The 21,095-nt window shown below is 38.6% G+C and overlaps 2 protein-coding genes across 5 annotated transcripts; both read left to right on the top strand.

The window, feature by feature from the left end:
- The first annotated feature begins 141 nt into the window (after positions 1 to 141).
- On the top strand, positions 142 to 9,773 carry tdh2 (L-threonine dehydrogenase 2). Its single transcript, XM_026286130.1, has 9 exons — positions 142 to 542; positions 729 to 864; positions 1,484 to 1,526; positions 1,908 to 1,978; positions 4,689 to 4,838; positions 4,993 to 5,165; positions 6,136 to 6,226; positions 6,358 to 6,627; positions 8,502 to 9,773. The coding sequence occupies exons 2-9, from the start codon at positions 729 to 731 to the stop codon at positions 8,645 to 8,647; spliced, it is 1,080 nt and encodes a 359-aa protein (XP_026141915.1). The 5' UTR covers positions 142 to 542; the 3' UTR covers positions 8,648 to 9,773.
- A 216-nt stretch (positions 9,774 to 9,989) lies between these two features.
- LOC113117446 (serine/arginine repetitive matrix protein 1-like) lies at positions 9,990 to 19,787 on the top strand. 4 transcript variants are annotated; one of them, XM_026286126.1, is made up of 17 exons: positions 9,990 to 10,070; positions 10,593 to 10,682; positions 10,843 to 10,965; positions 13,010 to 13,180; positions 13,323 to 13,417; positions 13,645 to 13,833; positions 14,055 to 14,246; positions 14,333 to 14,449; positions 14,981 to 15,156; positions 15,353 to 15,433; positions 15,711 to 15,797; positions 15,961 to 16,102; positions 16,790 to 16,882; positions 16,975 to 17,970; positions 18,071 to 18,260; positions 18,405 to 18,575; positions 18,977 to 19,787. In XM_026286126.1, the coding sequence occupies exons 1-17, from the start codon at positions 10,050 to 10,052 to the stop codon at positions 18,986 to 18,988; spliced, it is 2,946 nt and encodes a 981-aa protein (XP_026141911.1). In that variant the 5' UTR covers positions 9,990 to 10,049; the 3' UTR covers positions 18,989 to 19,787. The 4 variants fall into 4 exon arrangements, with proteins under 4 accessions (XP_026141911.1, XP_026141907.1, XP_026141908.1 ...); XM_026286122.1 differs by having other exon boundaries at positions 18,970 to 19,787; XM_026286123.1 differs by lacking the exon at positions 15,711 to 15,797 and having other exon boundaries at positions 18,970 to 19,787.
- The last annotated feature ends 1,308 nt before the right edge of the window (positions 19,788 to 21,095 follow it).

Raw genomic sequence — 21,095 nt, 5'->3', positions numbered from 1 at the left:
CATGTACAGTGGTCACACTTAGGAAATAAACCCCTGTATTTTGTGTATTTGATTTTGAATTAATTTTCCTTAAAAAATTTTATTAAATTATTTGACATGTTTCAATTATTTGACATTAAAAAAGGGGAATCTGCGAGCGCTCACACACAAACACAAACAATAACATTTCACTGGCCAATGAAGTCCTCAGAGTAAAGCCCCAGCTCAGCTAAACTCACCCACACAATATAAATCCGGAGTGGGCAGCCCGTCAGCAAGTTCTTGTAGCGCTCACGCGACCGTACGTGCTAGTTTTAGGATACAACTACATTTCCCAGCATTCTCTGCTCCGGCAGCTTGTTTATCCAATGGTCATTCGATGCGCTCCCCCTGACAACCAATCGGACAGTAATCTCTTAATTCTAACGGTTAAATACCATGAAGATCCCTATTATCAGCCCTATTTACTTACTACATTTTCCACCTCCGGATACGCAACAGCAATGTTGTGATTTTGATGCAAGACACGTGTTTCACATCACCACGGATTTCAAGTTTTGAAGGTGGGATAATGCGCTTATTCTTGAACTTTCTGATTTACTTAGTGTTCGTGTATCAGGCCACTCACTTTTAAGGATGAAATAAACAACTTGGCCGTTAGTTTAGCGCAAACTAAAAAGTTAAAATGTGTTTTATGTATTCTTTCTGAACCGTTTGCTCAGTTTACTGATATGTTTATTAACTGACAGATGCTGTCAGGTGTCCGCTCGTTGTGTAGAGGTTGGTCGGTTCGCAGCATGAGTTTATCGCCGCGTCAGATCAACCGATGGCCGAGCAACGAGTCCTCCGAGCCTCCTACGGACAGTCCTCGAGTCCTCATCACAGGTGCCATCTGTTTCCAGCAGCTCAAATAACGTGTGACTACCTGTAGTGTTTTGGTGGAAATAGTATTTAGTTGCATCATGTCTTCTGTGTTTGTTTTCCGAGCCTCGTAAGAGACAATCCTGTTTATCGCAATGACAATAGGTCGGGAATAAACTGTGTCAAAAGCTCTCCGCGTGCGCACAATGGAGCGCGCGGCTGTTTTATGCTTGTGCAACAGAGTGAGTAAATGGACTGTCAGTCGAAGTGGAGCTGAAAAATGTCTGGACAATAACAAAGCTTATTTAAAATTTATTTGGGCCTGTTTTTAAAACTGCCATTTGTGTGGGATTTCGTTCTTCATTTGCATGTGCACTGATTTGCCATCCCACATACATCAGTCTAGTCACTGAAATATAAACTCTGTTTTTAGTGGTCTACTGGAGATAATCACACATTATATGGTTCTTTTGTTGTTCATTTACTGTACCTCTGATCTCCAGTTTAGGAACATTTTTCATTCATGTATAGATTTTTTTTTTATGTTGGTGCTCTGTTATTTATTGTGTGTGGTGAAGTTTCTGGTTGTAAAATGTGTATTTAAGCTTCTGTAATTGTTGAAAGTGTTGTTCTCCTGTTAAAGGTGGCCTGGGACAGCTTGGAGTTGGACTAGCTGAAATGCTGAGGTTAGTGAACTGCTGCCTTTGGATAAATTGGAAATCATACTCCAGAATGTACAGTTTTTACATCTTTGCATAGATTTGCCTTGTCTTTGCATACTTTGTCCATATCGCACAGCCCGAGTTCATTCAATAAATACAGTTAACAATCTAGCTTCTGAGTACTAAGTTATTAACCCAACAATAGCGGGGTCAGTACATTTTTTTTTAAGTGGGCCACACAAACATATGTGTGTGGGCCGCGAGTTGAAAAAGGTTGGGAACCACTGCTGTAGATGTAACCTTTTATTCATTTTCTGAGATATATTCTTTATCAAACCAAATAGCATTTAACTTTTACTTTCGTTTATTCTGATTTGTAATCATTTTTAATTCATTTTCCATCAGGAAGCAGTATGGAAAGGAAAACATCATCCTGTCAGACATTAGGAGGCCTCCTGCTGAAGTTTATAACATGGGTATGTTGACACTGAGACAGATGTACAGCTGTGATATGGGAAGGTGGTTGCATCAGTTGCAACATATATCAGAATCGGTATTAGAAAGAGCTTTATTGACTAGTATGCGTGCCCATACAAGGAATTTGTTTTAGTGACATAAGCTTCCAGTACACAGAGTATACAAAGTAAATATAAAGACAACTATTGCAATATAAATCGAAAAAAAAAAAATAGTATGAACAGTTGTGATATAGATGATAATAGGATCGAATAGACTGTAGAATAAATATAAGGATATTGCACATTTTTATTGCATAAGTGGGGAACATTTAACTTTTCCTGAGGAAGATTCCCTGGTGGAGGAAACTATTCTTGTTCCTGGCAGTTCTGGTATTTGTCAGATTGCAAAAGTTCTGAAAGAGGATAACTTGGATGTGAGGGATCCAGAGTGATTTTCTGAGCCCTTTTCCTTTCATCACTCTGGATGTATACAGTTCTTGAAGGGTGCGCAGGGGAGCATCAATAATCCTTCCAGCAGTCCGAACCATTCTTTGTAGTCTTCTCATGTCTGATTTTGTAGCTGAACCAAACCAGACAGTTATTGAAGTGTTCAGGACAGACTCAATGACGGCTGAGTAGAAATGTTTCAGCAGCTCCTGTGGCAGGTTAAACTTCCTCAGCTGGAAGTGGATGACTCCACTTCCACCAGAGTTGTGTTTATGATGGTGAGTGGGAGGAGTGCAGGGGGTTTCTCCAGAAGTCCACGATCATCTCCACTGTTTTGAGCGTGTTCAGCTCCAGGTTGTTAAGACTACACCAGACAGCCAGCTGCTAAACCTCTTGTCTGTAAGCAGACTCGTCACCGTCCTGGATGAGACCGATGACTGTAGTGTTGTCTGCAAACTTCAGGAACTTGACAGAGGGGTCTTTAGAGGTGCAGTCATTGGTGTACAGGGAGAAGAGCAGAGGGGAGAGAACACATCCCTGAGGGGCACCAGTGATGGTGGAGTGGCTGTTTGACTATCTGTATCTTGACTAGCTGTTGCCTGTCTGTCAAAAAGCTGTTGATCCACTGACAGATAGAGCTAGGAACCGAGAGCTTAGTCCGTTTGGTCTGGAGGGCTGTTGGGATGATGGTGTTGAAAGCCAACTAAAGTCCGCAAACAGGATCCTCACATAAGTCCCTGTTTTGTCCAGATGTTGCAGGATGAAGTGCAGTCCCGTGTTAACTGCATCATCCACGGACCTGTTTGCTTGGTAAGCAAACTGCAGGGGGTCCTGTAAGGGTCTAGTGATGTCCTTCAGATTTAATTTCTTCATACTCTACTGTTTTATCTATTTATATATATATATATATATATATATATATATATATATATATATATATATATATAAATAGGGTGAATACTGGTAAAGTGGGACAATGGGTAAAGTGGGACAGTTAAGCTTAATAATTTAAATCTTTACTTGAATATGTTTTTTTTTTACTAAAAATCAACACTGAACTCATCAGTAGCAAGTATGTGATAAAAAATAAAATAAAATTCTGTGGCTATGACATCACATCCTGGTTGTGGCACATCATATTTAACAACCTTGCAGTGAACTGTGATGGTAAGTAAAATGACATAGCATTCTGAGGTAAATAAAGTTAAGGTTATATAAATAAAACAACTCATGGATAATTTATAATTGTTACATATTTTGTTGTAGGATGTAATGGTGAATCAGAATTTTAAAAAATATCACATTCATATTAATCTTCTTGGGGTATTTTAATGCGATTTTGACACTGTCCCAGTTTGCCAATAGCATATTGTTAAATTGGGACAGGGTATTACTGGCAAACTGGGACAGCCATTTAAGTCATTCTAACGGAGGAATTGCGTTACATTTTTATATGTCCCTCATACATTTAGTTAGTTAGCTAGATATTTCAACAAAGACTGACTTAAATTACGCCAGCTCTCACGCATTCACCGTGAGACACACGCAATTAACACTTTTCACACGCTCTCACGCCACACATCTATTTTCTCATGCACAGAAAAATCGCGAAGCAAAGAGGACACAGAGACCGACAGGCGAGACAGAGCGGGTTACTTAAGATATAAAAAAAAATCTCAGCTCTCTCTGTTAATGAAGGTTATTTATTTATTCATTTATTTTGTATGAAATAAATTTAACCCAATATAACATTTTGTGGGCAGGTGAGGGAGGGGGTGGGTTGAATTTGCTGTACCTGCACCCCTTCTTAAAAAAAAGTGATGTTTATATTATTGTTGTTGTTGTTTATATTGTTGTTTATATTGTTATTGTGTATTTAATTTATAAGGCCTACACTTGAATAACAACTGAATGTGTTTTAAGTGTCCCAGTTTTCCAATAAAGGTGTTTTACTTTTTTATGAAGCAAGGTTGTTTTAAATTGATAAAAACGTTTCTGAAGGATAATTTGACATTGAAGACTGAACTAATGGCTGCTGAAAATTTCAACTTAATTAATTTTTTACAGTGTATGTCAAACATTCATGAGCAAAAGGATGTTTATGAATTAACATGATACTAACCTGTATTCACTTAGAATCATGCTGTAAATGTTGTACAATTTGTTAGTTTCTAATGTTACCTACATTTCAATCACTTAGATTTATTTATAGTCTAAAGTAGCCTATGTGAATAAAGCTCTCATTTAACCTCCAGTGTCTGTTGGGTGATCCTCCTTGCAGGTCCATTTGTATATGCTGACGTGCTGGACTATAAAAACCTGAGGGAATTAGTTGTGAATAACAGAATCACCTGGCTGGTGCATTACAGTGCATTACTCAGTGCTATCGGGGAAGCTAATGTGGCTCTTGCCCGAACCATCAACATCACAGGTGGGAAAACTCAGTCACACATGTTCTGTGTGTTTGTGACTACCTAATTTAAAATGTAACAATGTTCCAATATTCCTGATGTCGCACATTCTTTCCTCCTCCTGTTGCCCCGTCCCGATCTTCTCTTGTCCTTCCCCCACTTCTCTTTCTTCAGGACTGCATAATGTGTTAGATCTGGCTCTGGAGAACTGCTTGCGACTGTTTGTTCCCAGTACCATAGGAGCATTCGGGCCTTCATCTCCCCGTGACCCAGCACCTGACCTCTGTATCCAGAGACCTCGCACCATTTATGGGGTTTCCAAAGTCCATGCAGAGCTGATGGGGGAAGTAAAGATTTATGTTTTTTATGTTTTATGGGAAATTATTAATACATATTATATGCTTTAAGATTTATTTATTTTTGGTTGTTTTTGAAAGAACTCAGTGTTGAAACCAAGTTTAACCGCTATATAGTTTTTGTGAAAACTGTAATGAATTCTTCCATAATTCTTTGATGAATAGAAAGTTCAGTGTAAAGCATGTATTTTAAAGTATTCTTTTTTTTCTTTTTTGATTTCATTTACTCAAAGGTTTAAAAGACAGTGGATCATGGTTTCCATAAAAATATTGCAAACATATCTCATGAATACATTATTATTTTTTTAACTGTTCTTTTAAATTGTAATATTATTCCACAATGTTAAATGCAGCCCATATACACTACCAGTCAAAAGTAGATTTTAATGTTCTTTAAAAAGTTATCTTCTGCTTACCAAGCCTGCATTTATTTGATCTAAAATACAGCAAAAGCAATATTGTGAAATATTTTTACTAATTAATATAACTGCTTTCCTTTTAAATATATTTTAAAATATAATGTATTCCTGTTAACAAAGCTGAAATTCCAGCATCATTACATGATCCTCAAAAATCTTTCTAATATGCTGATTTTCTGGTGCAAAAATGTTAAAAAAGATTGCTATTTCAGATAAATGCTGTTCTACTGAACTTTCTACTCATCTGAAACCTGAAAAAATTATACTCAGCTGTTTTCAACATAGTAACAATAATAAATGTTTTTGAGCAGCAAATCAGAATATTAGAATCATTTCTGAAGGACCATGTGACTGAAGTAATGATGCTAAAAATTCAGATTTGAAACCACAGGAATACATTACATTTTAAAATATATTTAAATAGAGAACAGTTCTTTTAAACAGTAAAAATATATTTATATGTATACACAAACTTTATTAACTTATTACATGATATGTCATTATGAAATGCTAACATCCTAACATTTTTCTGCTTGAATCAGTATCTCCACCATAAATATGGCCTGGATTTCCGATGCTTGCGATACCCAGGAGTCGTTTCTGCCCACACCAAGCCAGGAGGAGGCACTACTGGTAACCAGCCACTCTGCATTTCCTCATTTACAGACACACACCTGCATTCACCCACTCATTCGTAGCTTTGACATTTCCTTGCAGTTAACAACAGCTGACATATTTAATTGTATATGTCCTCTTTTCCTCAGATTATGCTGTTCAGATATTTCATGATGCCCTCAGCACCGGCCAACATGAATGTTACTTGCGCTCCAACACTCGGCTTCCCATGATGCACATATCTGACTGTCACAGGGCCACCATTGAGTTCATGCAGGCCCCTGAAAGCCAACTTTCCCTGCGTACTTACAACATCGCAGCCATGAGCTTCACACCTGAAGAAGTGGCAGAAGAGATTCGCAAACACCTGCCCCACCTGAGGGTCACGTACAATCCTGATACCATCCGGCAGACTATTGGTAAGAACAAAAGTGAAAGAGAGAATAACCTTTGGAAAAAGTCTTAAATAATTTGGAATATTTCGACATAAAACTAAAGTTACTCACCCTCAAGCCATCCAAGTTATAGATGAGTTTGTTTGTTCATTGGAACATATTTGGAGAGATTTAACATCACTTACTCACCAATAGATCCTCTGCAGTGAATGGGTACTGTCAAAATGAGTTTAACGCCTTTTCGGGTCAAAGATCGGTGACGACCCCAGATTAATACTGTTTCACTTTCACAGCATGTTAAACATCACTCTCTTACTTGATCTGGACAAACTGTGCATCAATTGAAAGTTTAAAGACTCTAGCTTCTATATTTGACCAATGTTTTGATAAAACATTGTTGCAGTGACAGTTATTTAGTAATTTATGTCAGGAGTGCAAAATAATAAATCCGTATTATGAATAGAAATTCACCACTCATTCATATTCGGTCACATCCAGCGGTTTATTTGTGTTCACATACACTCATTGAACAGCATCAATAAGGATTTATACACCAAAGATGCATATCTGCGGAGATATATGAATATATTTACTAATGTTTACTTCATATTTCTTCAGACAGCCCTTACGAAAGAAAAATATATTTACCAATATATTTCTTAAAATATATTGTGATATATTGTAATATATTATTTTCCCTTTTTATTTTCTAATATTTAATATATTTGAATACATTTAATAATATATTGATGATACATATATTATATATTATATTGCAAAATATACAAATGATTGCCGCTTTTAATATATTTCAATATATTGGAAAAATGTAAATATATATAAGAATATATGCCTAATATATTACATGATATTTTCCAATATATTGCAATATATTTTTGTTACATAAGGGAGATTCGTAATTTCTATTCATTTTCCACTAATTTACGCGATCTGATGATACATAGCCTCTCCCAGCGCTGTGTGTGTGTGTGTGCTCCTCAGTGCTCGAGCTGTGGCTCAGACAGACTCTGATTGGTCCTTTGTCATAACTGGACACCGCCACATCGTGTCACATGGTTCATGTACACTTCCTGGTTGATATCTGCCCACAACAACACTGATACACCTCTGTACACACGAAATATCTGAATAATAGACCCTAGCCTAGTCAGAAAGAATCATGAGCAGAAACCTTTTTATTTTGGGTATGTCATTTCTGTCTCCATGCCGAAAATGGGGGGTGACTGGTAAGGGGCTAATAAAAACATCACAATAATCCACATGAGTCCACACGATCAATTAATGTCTTGTGTAGCGAAAAGCTCTGTTTTAAAGAAACATATCCATCATAAAGCATTAACTTCAAACTGTTGCTTCTGACCAAAATATGAGTTCATAATCCATAATAATGGTTCCTCCAGTGAAACAAGTCTATCCCCTGTTGTCTTCTCACATATGTTTTGGACTGTTTTTCCTTGTGTGCTGATCTGTGCATATTTCTCTCCTAATTCAGATAAGATTTTCGCTTCCCAAGACAATAATTGATGGACTAGAGTTGCATGGATTATTTGTGGATTTTTGTGATGTTTTTAACTGTTTGAACTTATTCTGACGGTACCCATTCCCCAAAGAGGATCCATTGCTGAGCAAGTGCTGTAATGCTACATTTCTTTAAATCATTTCCACTGAACAAACAAACTCGTCTACATATTGGATGGCCACATTTTCATATTTGGGTGAACTATTCCTTTAGTATTAATGTTCTTGTTTGATTTGTAGAAATAATGTCCATCTTGATCATTGTCTATCTGTAGGCGCTTTTCTTGTATGATGAAAAAAAAAACTCTTGCATTTTTGCAATGGCCCAAATGTTCATATTTGTATTGTTGACTCTATAGCGGACAGCTGGCCAGTGCGGTTTGATGACTCTAATGCACGTCAGGACTGGGGCTGGAAGCCTGCGTATGGCCTGTCAGAGCTGGTCACAGACATGCTGGCCTCCATCCGTGAAAAAAGAACCAATGCAGGACTACCTGTCAGCTAGCAGGTCTTCTCAGGGACTGAAACACAGATCACCAGCACCTTTCCAGTACATTTCCAAACTCATTTATTTCAATTTTGGTAGCTGTTTCTTTAGACCAGGACTGTCCATCAGTTAGAGAACTGCTGACACTGACGGTCCTCTAAATATGTTAAAACATGTTAACCAACAGTGATAACTCACATTCTCTCACCGCTCAGGAGTCTTTGTCTTTCTTCTCTGTGATCTGTTCTTACATCGTTTTTAAGTTGTCATGGGATAGGAGAAAACAAGGACAGTATAATAATTATAATAATAATAATATTGCACACATTAGAGATGAAACTGTACAATTGAATTATTTTAGAGAAATCATACATAATATTAAAATAACAAGGTCAGCACTGAGAAAAATTCTGGCTTGGCCAAACTTCAATAATCTGATGTTATAATTAAAACTCTTGCTTTCCTAATTGTAACCAATCATAACATTCTTCTTGGGAGGGGCTGAATTTTGACCACTCCATGTATTGGGCACAAGAAGATTGTGTCTCAGTTTGAACACAGCCAAGGGCAGAAAATACCTTAAACCACTACTCCCTTTGTGCTACTCAAAAAACTGCCTTTTTTCCAGCTGCTATCGCTGAGGAAATCACAGTTGCCTGAATTTTGGGTTCTGTTAAACCCACTTTTGTCTGTATTGCTTTTTTTTTATTTAGGGTCAGTTATCAAAGGTCTCTGGGTTCACAATGCATAGTGTGATGGTGTGAATTAAGTACTTAATCGCTCAGCATTGGTGATGTATTATAATATACTGTTAAGAGTTTTTTTTTTTTTTTTAACCAGTTTTTGTTAACTCAGAAGAGCAGAACCACTGGATAAAACACCCAAAGCAGCCTTGCAATAGTTAAGGGGCTGTTCTTTGGCCTTGGCCTGTCTGAAAGTCTAAGTCTGCCTTCTGAATAGGCTACTGGTGCAGGAAATATATATATATATTACTCACTTTTCTTCCAAAGCAAGTGTGATTTCGGTGTTAAAAGTTGAATCTGCCTTCATTTTTAGTTATTATTTAACCTCAAAGGTTGTCAACGAATCTCATTAAGAACTGGTGGGAAATTGCAGTGAATGTCAAATAAATGGCTTTAATACAGCAAACAGTTTATGAATGTGTTTTTTGTGACCTCTGCAGTAGTAGTCACAAATAATAAACTAACAAAAATAACACGAAACAAAATTTAAAATATTTGATATTTAATTTTCACAATAAATTCACCATATTATAAAACATGGTGGCTCTAAATAAAAATAAAATAAAATAAAGCGATCAAGGTAGCGTAAAAAAGATTTGAACAGGCACCGGAAGTGAGGTAAAAGCTGCCCCGGCGCAGTGGACTGTGGGACATCGTGCCATATTGACACGATAGAAATGGACGCGGGGTTTTTCCGCGTAAGTCTTGAGTTCTTTTACAACTCTCGTGATATAAATGTTGAATATTTTTGTTTTGCGTGTGTTATTTGTCAGCTGGTTGATTAGTTGGTTATTTCAAGGCTGTATTTGGTGTGTTTCATTGGAGTGTGGCTGTAATGGCGGCTGCGTGAGAGAGCCAGAAAATACTCCACAGATTAAACAGGAACAACAGATTTAAGCATTCCAGCGCGTTGAACTTCATATTATCGCCATTATTCTTACAGATAAAATCCACTGTAACTTTATACAGTCAGCTGTGGTCTGATAGTTAAAATACAGACTGTAACCAAAACCCAGACGGACCTATTCCATGCTCTTCTGCGTAATCGTATGTGTGTGTGTGTGTGTGTGTGTGTGTGTGTGTGTGTGTAATATTATACTCAAATTGTGAAATAATTCAGTTTATTTTCAGTCTCATATTCCAATTGCATATTCACTTCAGATACAGAAAATATGAAGTTCTATCATATATTGTGTTTTAATCATGACTTCTTATTTCAGGGCACCAGTGCGGAGCAGGATAACCGTTTCAGCAACAAACATAAGAAGCTGTTGAAGCAACTCAAGTTTGCAGAATGTCTGGAGAAGAAGGTGAAAATATGACAATAATATGTTCATAACACCTTGCTACCATAAACGTATTGCATATTGTGTTTCCCTAGAGTTACTATAAATCGTCAGTTCAACCATGTAAGGATGCTGTTCTATATGGAAAATCCTGTTTCAAGATTGTTTTCTGATTCGTTGTTAGGTGGATATGACCAAGGTCAACCTGGAAGTCGTGAAGCCCTGGATAACCCAGCGAGTGACGGAGATCCTTGGCTTTGAGGATGATGTTGTCATCGAATTTGTCTTCAACCAGCTTGAGGAAAAGGTAGACGGCCGCTCTGCTCTTCCCACTTGCTGCAGTTATATATTAGATGTATTTTGTTCTTCGGGAGGATGAGGAGAAGGTTTGAAGTTCAGTGAATAACTGCAGACAGTTTGCAACATTTGAAACATTTGCCATGCGTAGATGTAACAGCAGAAAACATCTAACATCAGTCTTTAAGTGTCTGTCCGCTTTTAAAAAGACAGAAAAGTGGGTAAAAATTATAATCTCTCTCTCTGAAGATTTGATTTGTGACGACGTTCCTTTTGAACAGCAATGTTCTAATGTTGATGTGATTTATGATTTAAAAGGCCTGAACCAATATGGATCTTATTCCTTGCATCTGAAGTATAGCACCAACTCCTAATTAGATCTCACCTGAGCCCAAAGTCTCTCTGAATCCAACTCTCCCTTGATGATGAGCTTTATTTTTTGAGGTGAGTTATAAGCAGGGTTTGACATTGTGCCAATGGTAGAGTCATTTCAGCTTTATCATTTGTGCCTTTCTGTTTCAGAGTCAAAGTTTAGCAGTACATCTTAAACACAAAGGCCCGATTACCATTTTTGAATATGACGTACAACCATTAAAGAATAAAAGCGAAAAACATAACATTGCACGTGAGATTATAGCGCAGTATGGCATTGGTGTAGGATGCCTATTTTATTCAAATAAAATGTATTGGTCAATATTAGTCAATACGTGTTATTCCCAGTCTCTGGGAATAGCTCCACTATCAGTTATAAAACAATACATTGGTTTCTTGTGTATTTGCGTTATATGAAACAAAAAACGAGACATTTAAAATTTTGCGTTTTCATTAGTTTAGCTAAGCTCTGTTTATAAGTCAATGATTTAGTCTCTAAACATTTGATATTCAGGAAACTTTCGATTGGATTCCAGAGAGGTATTTGCTCCTATTAATGATACATAAAGGTTTTTCCTTATTTTCAGATCTAAAGAGGTGCTTTCAGTTTTTCTAATGGCATAGCCATACAGTATCTTAAAGGAATGCTTCAGGATCAGTACAGGATAAGTTTGATCAACAGCATTTGTGAAATAATAGAGAATAATTTCCTCATAGAATAATTTCTGGGTGGCTTAAAATTATTTGTCTTTTTAAAAATGCTCAAAACATTCCCAAATTTTCTTATAGAAGCACAAAATAAATCATGTTTAATTAATTGAATATGTAAACACTCCAAAGTATGAAAACAAGCAGCATTGTCATTATTTCAACAGAAATACCAGAGGAAGTATCTTCATGACAGTGAGTCCAAATGGTTGAGAACCACTGATCTAGGGTCTACAAAAATAATTTAAAATTTGTGAAAATTGCTATAGAAATAAATTTTCCAGCAAACCTGTCTTAGCACATGGATCTCATAGGTTTATTTTCCTCTTCATTTGTTGTAAATAAAGCGTTTTCTATACCTTGTTTACTCATTATTGCTTGTTCGTCTCTTGCAATTTAGATAAATGATATAGCATTAAACTCAAGGTGATTGAGTGTGATGCAGTAGTGAGGCGGAGGCCAGCCAATGGAGCGCCTTTCTCCGCCCCATCCAGCCCACAGAGCCTGCGCCACTCACACTGAAGACAACTGGACTGTGCTTGCTTTGTGGGGTTTTGATGCACTCTGTTTGTGTACTGTAATGTTTCCATCTCTCAGGAGTTTAATATTGCACAGGAAGAGACAGCCCTTGTGGTTTGGGAGGGTCTTATTGCTCCTTGATGAGGGGATGTGAACTGGGAGGAACATGTAAACTTGTAATGCATGCTCAAAGGCAGTTTATTAATTTTAGAAGGGTTTTTTGTTGCTTTTATACAATTGGTTTATTAGGAAAAATTACATTCAGCTGTGGCTGTTGGTTTTAAAGACGTTTTTGAGGCCCACAGGGACTGGGCTCTTGTTGAAAAGCAGCAGTTTACTTGTGTTCAGGAAGGGAAGGTATCAGTAGACTTTCAGAGATCACACTCTGGTTCTGTGCGAGTATTAACTGCTTGGTTTCCTCCCCTCTCTCTTCCTCCCTGATGTTTGTGTTGCAGAATCCTGATGGGAAGATGATGCAGATTAATTTGACCGGGTTTCTGAATGGGAAAAATGCTCGGGAGTTCATGAAGGACCTCTGGCCGCTGTTACTAAGTGCCCAGGAGAACATTGCTGGTATCCCGTCTGCCTTCCTGGAGCAGAAGAAAGAGGAGATCAAACAGAGACAGGTGATGTAGAGAAGTTGCAAACTCGCATCATCACAGTTTTATTGGTTGGACTGTGATTAAGTTTATATGATTGTGTGTGTACAACATGTTTATAAATTCATAAGATGAGTGTTTAACAGTTTTTCTTCTCTTTAATGTTCAGATTGAACAGGAGAAACTTGCCTCTCTGAAAAAAATAGATGAAGATAAAAGAGAGAAGGAGAGCAAAGAAAGAGCTCAGTCGAAAAGCCCTAAAAGGTTGGTTTTGGATTTCCTTTTGCTATAAGTCTATGAGAAAAACATATAGGTTGGGACTTGATTTTGTCCATCTGGAATTGACAACAATCCAATCGTTTGCTAAATGTTTAGTTTTGTTTTTACAGTGACTTTAATAAATTGTCAGTGTAAATAATGGAGAATATTGTAAATTGGCCTTGTGCTTAACTGCTGTTTTTTTTTTTTTCTCGTTTCACTTTTGTTCCCAGGAGGAAGTCCCGCTCACCTGTGAAGCGTGACCGTAAGTCTAGTCCCTCTCGATCTCCTCGCCGAAAACCGAGCCCGGCAGCCTCACCGCCTTCCAGTCCGCCCAACCATAAAGAAGAACCAAAGCAAGAACCGGACCAATCAGAGAGCTCCAAACCAGAGCCGCTTGTTCAGGAGGCTTCCTCTACTAGGTAACTGTGGAGACCTGAGATTGCATTACGGCCACCTTATATATATTTGTCCTTCAAGCTGCCTTTAACAAAAAAGGACTTTGCATATTAATCTAAAATGTTAATTTATGCAAGTTCCATTTTGATTGACTTTATTTTACTAAATGTCGCATAAAATTGCCTTTCTGCTGGATGAATTTTTAGACTGACTTTTTTTCCCCTGTTCTACCTTTGATCTTCAGTGATCTTGTGGGTGATGTGAAGCCGGACTCTGTGTCTGAGGCTGTGAAAGAGTCATCTCCAGATAAAACATCCAAATCGGAAGACAGGCCCAAACCCAGAGAGAGGGACAGAGAGAAGGATGGACGTAGAGATCGCCCACGTCAACGCTCTCGTTCACCTCGCTCTCGTAGACGACCTCGATCCCGCTCAAGGTAAGTCTTGTCTGTCTCCTCCTAGGTCCTTTAGTTTGCCTGCTATTGTGATTGAACAGGGTTTAAGCTAATGTCTCTGCCTCAAGGTCATTCTCACCGCGTCGCAGAACTAGTCCCAGGAGGCGAATCTCTCCAAGACGTAGGAGCCCTCCTAGACGGAGACCCCCCTCTAGGCATAGACGTAGCCGTTCACCTGTCAACAGGTCAGTCTTTTTTTTTTTTTTTTTTCTTTATAAATAGAAATAAATATTTTTAATCCCCTAGGATGCATTAAATTGACAATTAAGACTTACTATAGTCTATTATTACATTTTTTTTTTTTTTTTATAAATGCTGTTCTAAACTATTAAACAAAGAATCTTGAAAAAATTACCCCTGTTTTCTGCAAAAATATTAAGCAGCACAGCATATGACACTGAATATTGGAGTAATGGATGCTGAAAATTAAGATTTTCCATCACAGGAATAAATAACATTTAAAAATATATAAATTAAAACTTTAATTTTAAAATTGTAATTGTTTCATAAATTTTTGATCAAATAAATCCATGTTGGGTGAGCATAAGTCTTCCAAAAATATAACAATTTTGAACGGTGTTGTTAAGCCACACCGGTTACAGTTTTGTAAATGTTCTCATGCCTTTTTACTCCTTATTACTAGATACAGTGTGTTGAGATGAACTTTTAAAAGTTAGTTCAAGTTTGGTGTTTTTCTGAACTTGTTCTTCCACCAGGCGGCGCTCTCGCTCCCGGTCCTCTTCTGGTAGTTCCTCTTCTCGGTCACCCCATAAGAGGTTAGGGAAACGTGGGTCAGCTACCCCGCCCAGAAAACTTCCACGTCGCTCTGACCCCTCCAGCCCTTCCAGAAGACGAGGTCATAGTCCTTCAAGACCCGACACCAGCCCTTCAGGTTGCATCCTTAAAATTAGTTTTGTTATATTCATTTTAAAGTGGCTTGAATGTGATTTTAAAATAAATGTACTTCAGATTATTGCTGATTCTTTGTGAATGTCAGAAATGGTTCCTCATCAATGCTATGTTGCTTTTAGGATATTAAGCCAAAAGCCATTAAATGATTCTGACTTTAATGCATCTAAAAATTTCAGCTGTGAAGCTCAGGCCTGGTGGAAGAAATGACTCTCGCTCTCCGTCCCCTAAACCAAGGCAGTCTGATGCATCAGACTCCGGTGAGATTTGGTTCTTCAAGATGGATTTTTGTGCATGTCAGAAAGGTTTATTTGAAAAGACTTGCAGATTGTGTTCATATAACATGATGAACTGATGTTATGGATTCTGCAGCTCATGTTTCATGAGTCTCTTCTGTTTATTACAAAGATGAGGGGAGGTGCATGTTATGGATTTGCGTGTGTGTGTGAGACACTGTTTTTGCACATCATGGGTTTGTGATGGTGGGCACATGGGTGTTTCTTGGGCACTGAAGGACTCCACTGCTTTGCGTTACAGAGGAGGAGAAGGTGGGGAAAGAGTCAACAGCAGATTCTGTCCAGCAGCGACGTCAGTATCGCAGACAGAATCAGCAGTCCTCTTCAGGTTACCACTTTTTTTGTTTTATGCTCCATCACACTCGTTTGTCCTCACCTCCCTTCTCTTCCTCTCACACCTGTGCTTGCAATAAGTAATCATGTTGGTTGTGGTAGATTTATGCTAGTAGATGTTCGATTTATTACTGATAACCATGTTGGTTTGCTTACAGACTCGGGTTCATCCTCTTCTTCTGAAGACGAAGGTCCGAGGAGGCAGAATAGGGGGGCCTGTGCCAGGAATGGAGAATTCAGAAGGCGGCGTAGCCATTCACCTGCATCACCACGGAGAAGGCACAGAGAAGCATCCCCAAGGTGAAAATCAACAATATTTGCATGTACTTTACATTTTCATTTGAAAATGTAAGGAGGTTAACCTTTTAAGGTCAATACTCAGATACTTTATTCACTTTAGGATAATCCATTTTTCATATGAGTTGCTTGGATTGTTTTTAAATTCCGATTGAATGTGATTTAAAAAAAAAGGCTAAGTTAAAAAATAATGGCAGGAAACTGCATCTTATGGAATTCTGACTATAAACATATTTTTAAACCGCAGTTTTATGAAGAAATGAATATGAAAGGAAACTAGTTATTTTCAGGGAATCTAAATTATGCTGTACAACCAGTCTATTCTGACTCTAGCGAACCAGTCCATTTAAAGATACATAAATTCTGCTGATACTTGTAAAAATCAAAACAAATTAAAATATTTTTAGTAAAACCTGATTTCTGTCCCTTAATTTAAGTCTATTCACCCAAAATGGAGATTGTAAAAGTAATACATGATTTGCTTGTCACACATGAGCAGACCTATATGGTTTGCTTAGGTTTTGTTAAACACATTTTGTGTTTTGAAAATAAAGGAAAGTTATATGGGTTTGGATTGTAAATTGGTTGAACTATAAGACACATGAACCAAAATCTGAGGCTATAACTGAATGAATGAATTAAATCAATTACTGTGGAACACTGAGTTTAGACTCCCTTTCTGTCTTCCAGAAAGAGACGTTCTCCATCACCTGCTGGCCGCAGACATCGTTCACCTTCTCCTGTTCGCCGACGCAGGTCACCCTCTCCTCCCCCAAGACGCAGGTAAAGTCCAACCAAGTTTCTGTGGTTTTGGGTTATGAAGACTCTTTGACTGACTCATTCTTCATCCCTTTCTCCTCTCCTTCCGGTCTCAGATCTCCATCTCCACCTCATCGCCGCTTCACTCCCCCTATCCAACGCCGATACAGTCCCTCCCCTCCCCCTGCTCAAAAGAGACGCTCATCAGGCTCTCCACCCAAGCGCAGAAGGTCTCCCTCCCCTTTGTCCAAGCGTAGAGGGTCTCCTTCACCTTTGTCCAAAAGGAGAGCGTCTCCTTCCCCCATTTCAAAACGCAGAGGATCTCCTTCACCGGTGTCCAAACGCAGAGGATCTCCTTCACCGGTGTCCAAACGCAGAGGATCTCCTTCACCGGTGTCCAAACGCAGAGGATCTCCTTCACCGGTGTCCAAACGCAGAGGATCTCCTTCACCGGTGTCAAAACGCAGAGGATCTCCTTCACCGGTGTCCAAACGCAGAGGATCTCCTTCACCGGTGTCCAAACGCAGAGGATCTCCTTCACCGGTGTCCAAACGCAGAGGATCTCCTTCACCAGTGTCCAAACGCAGAGGATCTCCTTCACCAGTGTCCAAACGCAGAGGTTCTCCTTCCCCGGTTTCAAAACGCAGAGGTTCTCCCTCCTCGGTTTCAAAACGCAGAGGATCTCCTTCCCCATTGTCCAAACGCAGAGGATCTCCTTCACCATTGTCCAAGCGTAGAGGGTCTCCCTCACCTGTGTCCAAAAGCAGAGCATCTCCCTCACCCGTGGCCAAGCGTAGAGGGTCACCCTCTCCTGTGGCCAAACGTCGCCCCTCTCGATCCCCGAAACGGAGTCGTGGCAGTAGTCCAGGAAAAAGACGTACTCCGCCCTCTTCTGCTTCACCCCCACCCCGCCACCGTAGAAGTCCCCCTGCAGCCCGAGGCAGAGATGCTCGTTCTTCTCCCCACAGCACTCGAGTGTCTTCCAGTCCTCTGCCCCGATACGGCCCCTCTGGTTCATCCCCACAGAGACAAAGACGTCAGACGTCCCCGTCTCATAGTACCAGACCCATTCGCAGGGTTTCCCGCACACCAGAACCACGCAAATCTCAGAGGTATATTTTTTTATTTTTTTTTATTTTGTGGTGCACCTTCTATCTTTATCTATCAGATGTGATGATCTCTGAATGACTGTGTATTCCTGTCAATTTGTAGAGGTTCTCAGAGCCCCCAGCCAGTAAGGAGGCAGGTTTCACGTTCACCATCTGCTTCTCCTCCTCCTCCTCCTGCTCCAACGGCTCACAAGCGGCCTGCTTCTGTCTCACCTTCTCGCTCTGCTAGCTGTTCTCCACCTCCACCTGCCAAAAAGAACAGCAGCGTTTCCCCGAGCCCGTCACCTAACAAGGTAGGTCACACCTGCCCAATAAGTCTCACTTTTAAAAAAAAAAACGTTTTAAAATCACTGATACTTATGTTGCTGCTTTTTACATGGTATGATTTTGATTTTGATTTACATGGTATGAAAATGATTTCTTTGTTGGTTTTCTAGAACTCTGATGCTGAAGGTGGTAAGAAGAAGAAAAAGAAGAAAGAAAAGAAACACAAGAAAGAGAAGAAACACAAGAAGCATAAGAAACAGAAAAAGGAGAAGAGTGGAGAAGAAAAGAGTGGAGGGGCGACAGGAGGACAGGAAGCAGAGCCAGATTCTGATCAGAAAAAGGTGAAGTTACACTTTTAAAGCTGTATGAACAGTCAGTATAAAATAGTCTGGTTTCCCCAGTAATATTAATGTATCTCAGCATTTGCCATATTTTTAAATATACTACCATTCATATATTTTTAGTTTTTTTTTCTGCGTTTAGACACTGATCATTTTTTCCAAAGTTCTTTGCAGAAAGTTAGAAAGAACAGCATTTTTTTGAAATGGTTGCGAAATGCTACAGAAATCTTTTGAAACCTTTAATTGCATCCCTGCTGAATAAAGCCATATTTTTTTTTTTTTTTTTTTTTTTTTTTACTTTGCTTACCCTAAAGCTTTTTTTTTTTTACATGGTGTCTCTATTGTGAAAGTATTATCCCTGAGTCAGACATAATTAATGCTACCTTTCTTGAAGGAATCAGAGAGTGAAGTAGAAGACAGTTTGGATGATCTGGAGAAGCAACTACGTGAGAAAGCTCTCCGCTCAATGAGGAAGGCCCAGATGTCCCCATCATCTCAGTCCTGAGGAAATATCCATCACACCCCACATCTCCCTCTTTCTCTTCCACTCTCTGCATTTTAAATGTTTGATGTTGGTTCAGCTTTAGAATGTACAGATGTCCAAATTCACCCTAGACTTTTGTTAGTTTGGATTTTTTTTTGGCATGTTTATTGCTGAGGAGTTTTTTTAGATGTGGAAATGATTGAGCAACTGAAATTTCTTAATCAGATTCTGCCCTCCTTTCCACCCTTAAATACTGTTGACAACTTTATCCGAAAAACAAACCCCTTTTTTATTCCCCGATTCTCCCTTCCCCCATAATTCCTGTGTAGCTTTTATGGTCATGATAAAACAAATTGAAAAGCTTATTTGCAGTTCTGAGTTAATAATGTACAAGTTAGCCTATGAATTCTCTTTACTTCAGCAGGACTTTTTATGAGAGTTTTGTTTGTGTGGACAGCAGACCCCTGCGTGTTTGTCCTCTTGTGTGCATGATCAATAAACCAAAACACCCAGAGAGCGGATCCAGCAAGCTGCTTTCTCTGTTTAACTGAGCATTGTGGCAGTGCTTGAGCTCTACTGTGCACTTGACAACAAATCAGTGAAGTCTGTTTTCGTCCTTTATTTTTTTGCTTTATATTTTTTGTAACCTAAGTTGTGTTTGAAATTGTTGGAGCCTGCAGTAATTTCAGGCTTTGAACAAAGTCACATTAAAATTGAAAAAAAAAAAAGTTTTTTGGTCTCAAATCCTTTTCTTTAAATTGCATAAAAATTTTATGTTTACATCTGTAATTTGTTGATTTCCCAGAATTGGCTAAATGAGAAACCAAGCCAGTATGAGAGCATTACATGCATTGCATTTGAGATGCATACAAGGCTGTTTTACATATGTTTTCTAATCCAATGTGGTCTAGAAGGTTCTTCGGAAAGCCTGTGGTGTTCCAGGTCTGGTGATGACACATGATAATCAACTGCTGTACATGTGTTATCTTGTCACCTTGGCAACACTTAGTGACAAATCTTCAGTAGCAACAAATGAAAGCTCAGTGAGTTCTTATGTGTAGTGCAGTTAACAAGGACTGATCTGCAAAAAACAGCCCAAGGCAACAATGTTTATGCCCTGGTTGTTATTTTATAATGCCACCTGCTTCCTAACTGGCCACAGGCAGCTGTGAGAATACATAGGTGTTTAAGAGATAAACATGAAGTCTGTCTTTATGGCTGTCCCTAGAGGTCAGACTAAGTGATGGAGAGCTTTGTTTCTGGATCAGCTGTGTTTCTTTGTGCACTGTGCTGGAAGATCATTGTTCATAACAAAGACCTAAACGGAGATACTTGCTCGTTTTGTTTTTGCTTTGTCTAATTTTGGGGTTTCTTTAAGGAACTACGAAGCCAAACAAGGCTAACCAAATTACCTTCGCAATTTATGTTCAATTAGTATAACTTTTTCTCGGTTTGAAAAACAATTATGTAAAACTGCTATTTTAACAACCACATTTTTGGGGTTTATGAGATAATCACTAGTCAAATTTAGAACTTGTACTAGTTTCTATATTTAGGCTGCATGTTCTGTTATGATCTGTAGCATTTTGTTGTTTCTTTTGTTCTATTTAGAATTGAATGCATGCTGATTTTGCCAATTACTTATTAAAAGACAACGCCATGTGCAACTGACATGCCACTCTCCTGACAATTTATCTTACCTGGGCACATCAATATTGCGTCATTTTTCTCATGCTGAACAACAGTAGTTACTGCATTTGCATTACAGTAAAGGCTAGGTGTGGACATTAATAAATCATAATTTGACAAGTATAATTTTTTGTTGTTGAGTTGTACTACCTATTGTTTTGGTTGAAAGTAGCAAAATCTGACTGGGTATCACAAATAGACAAAACGCTGGAGTGGGAGATCTGCTTTGTTATTAGACTTTTAACTAAGGCATTAATAAGGATACTTAAAAAAAAAAAATAATCGTCAATGTCGCCACCTATTGGTATAATGGTAACTTACAGAAAAAGACACTAATGGACCAGTGA

This window comes from Carassius auratus, chromosome 17 (genome assembly GCF_003368295.1).
Source record: "Carassius auratus strain Wakin chromosome 17, ASM336829v1, whole genome shotgun sequence".
NCBI classification, from domain to species: domain Eukaryota; kingdom Metazoa; phylum Chordata; class Actinopteri; order Cypriniformes; family Cyprinidae; genus Carassius; species Carassius auratus.
Note: the sequence above shows the minus strand (reverse complement) of the source record. Positions and strands in the feature narration are given on the sequence as shown.

What these genes read in the sequence shown, in the direction of transcription:
- tdh2 (XM_026286130.1), top strand. Translation starts at nt 729, where the DNA reads ATGCTGTCAGGTGTCCGCTCGTTGTGTAGAGGTTGGTCGGTTCGCAGC. An exon ending in GCCAGGAGGAGGCACTACTG is followed by an intron (nt 6,227 to 6,357) that starts GTAACCAGCCAC and finishes TCTTTTCCTCAG; the next exon opens with ATTATGCTGTTCAGATATTT. An exon ending in TACCATCCGGCAGACTATTG is followed by an intron (nt 6,628 to 8,501) that starts GTAAGAACAAAA and finishes TTGACTCTATAG; the next exon opens with CGGACAGCTGGCCAGTGCGG.
- LOC113117446 (XM_026286122.1), top strand. Translation starts at nt 10,050, where the DNA reads ATGGACGCGGGGTTTTTCCGC. An exon ending in TCAACCAGCTTGAGGAAAAG is followed by an intron (nt 10,966 to 13,009) that starts GTAGACGGCCGC and finishes TTTGTGTTGCAG; the next exon opens with AATCCTGATGGGAAGATGAT. An exon ending in CGAGCCCGTCACCTAACAAG is followed by an intron (nt 18,261 to 18,404) that starts GTAGGTCACACC and finishes TTGGTTTTCTAG; the next exon opens with AACTCTGATGCTGAAGGTGG.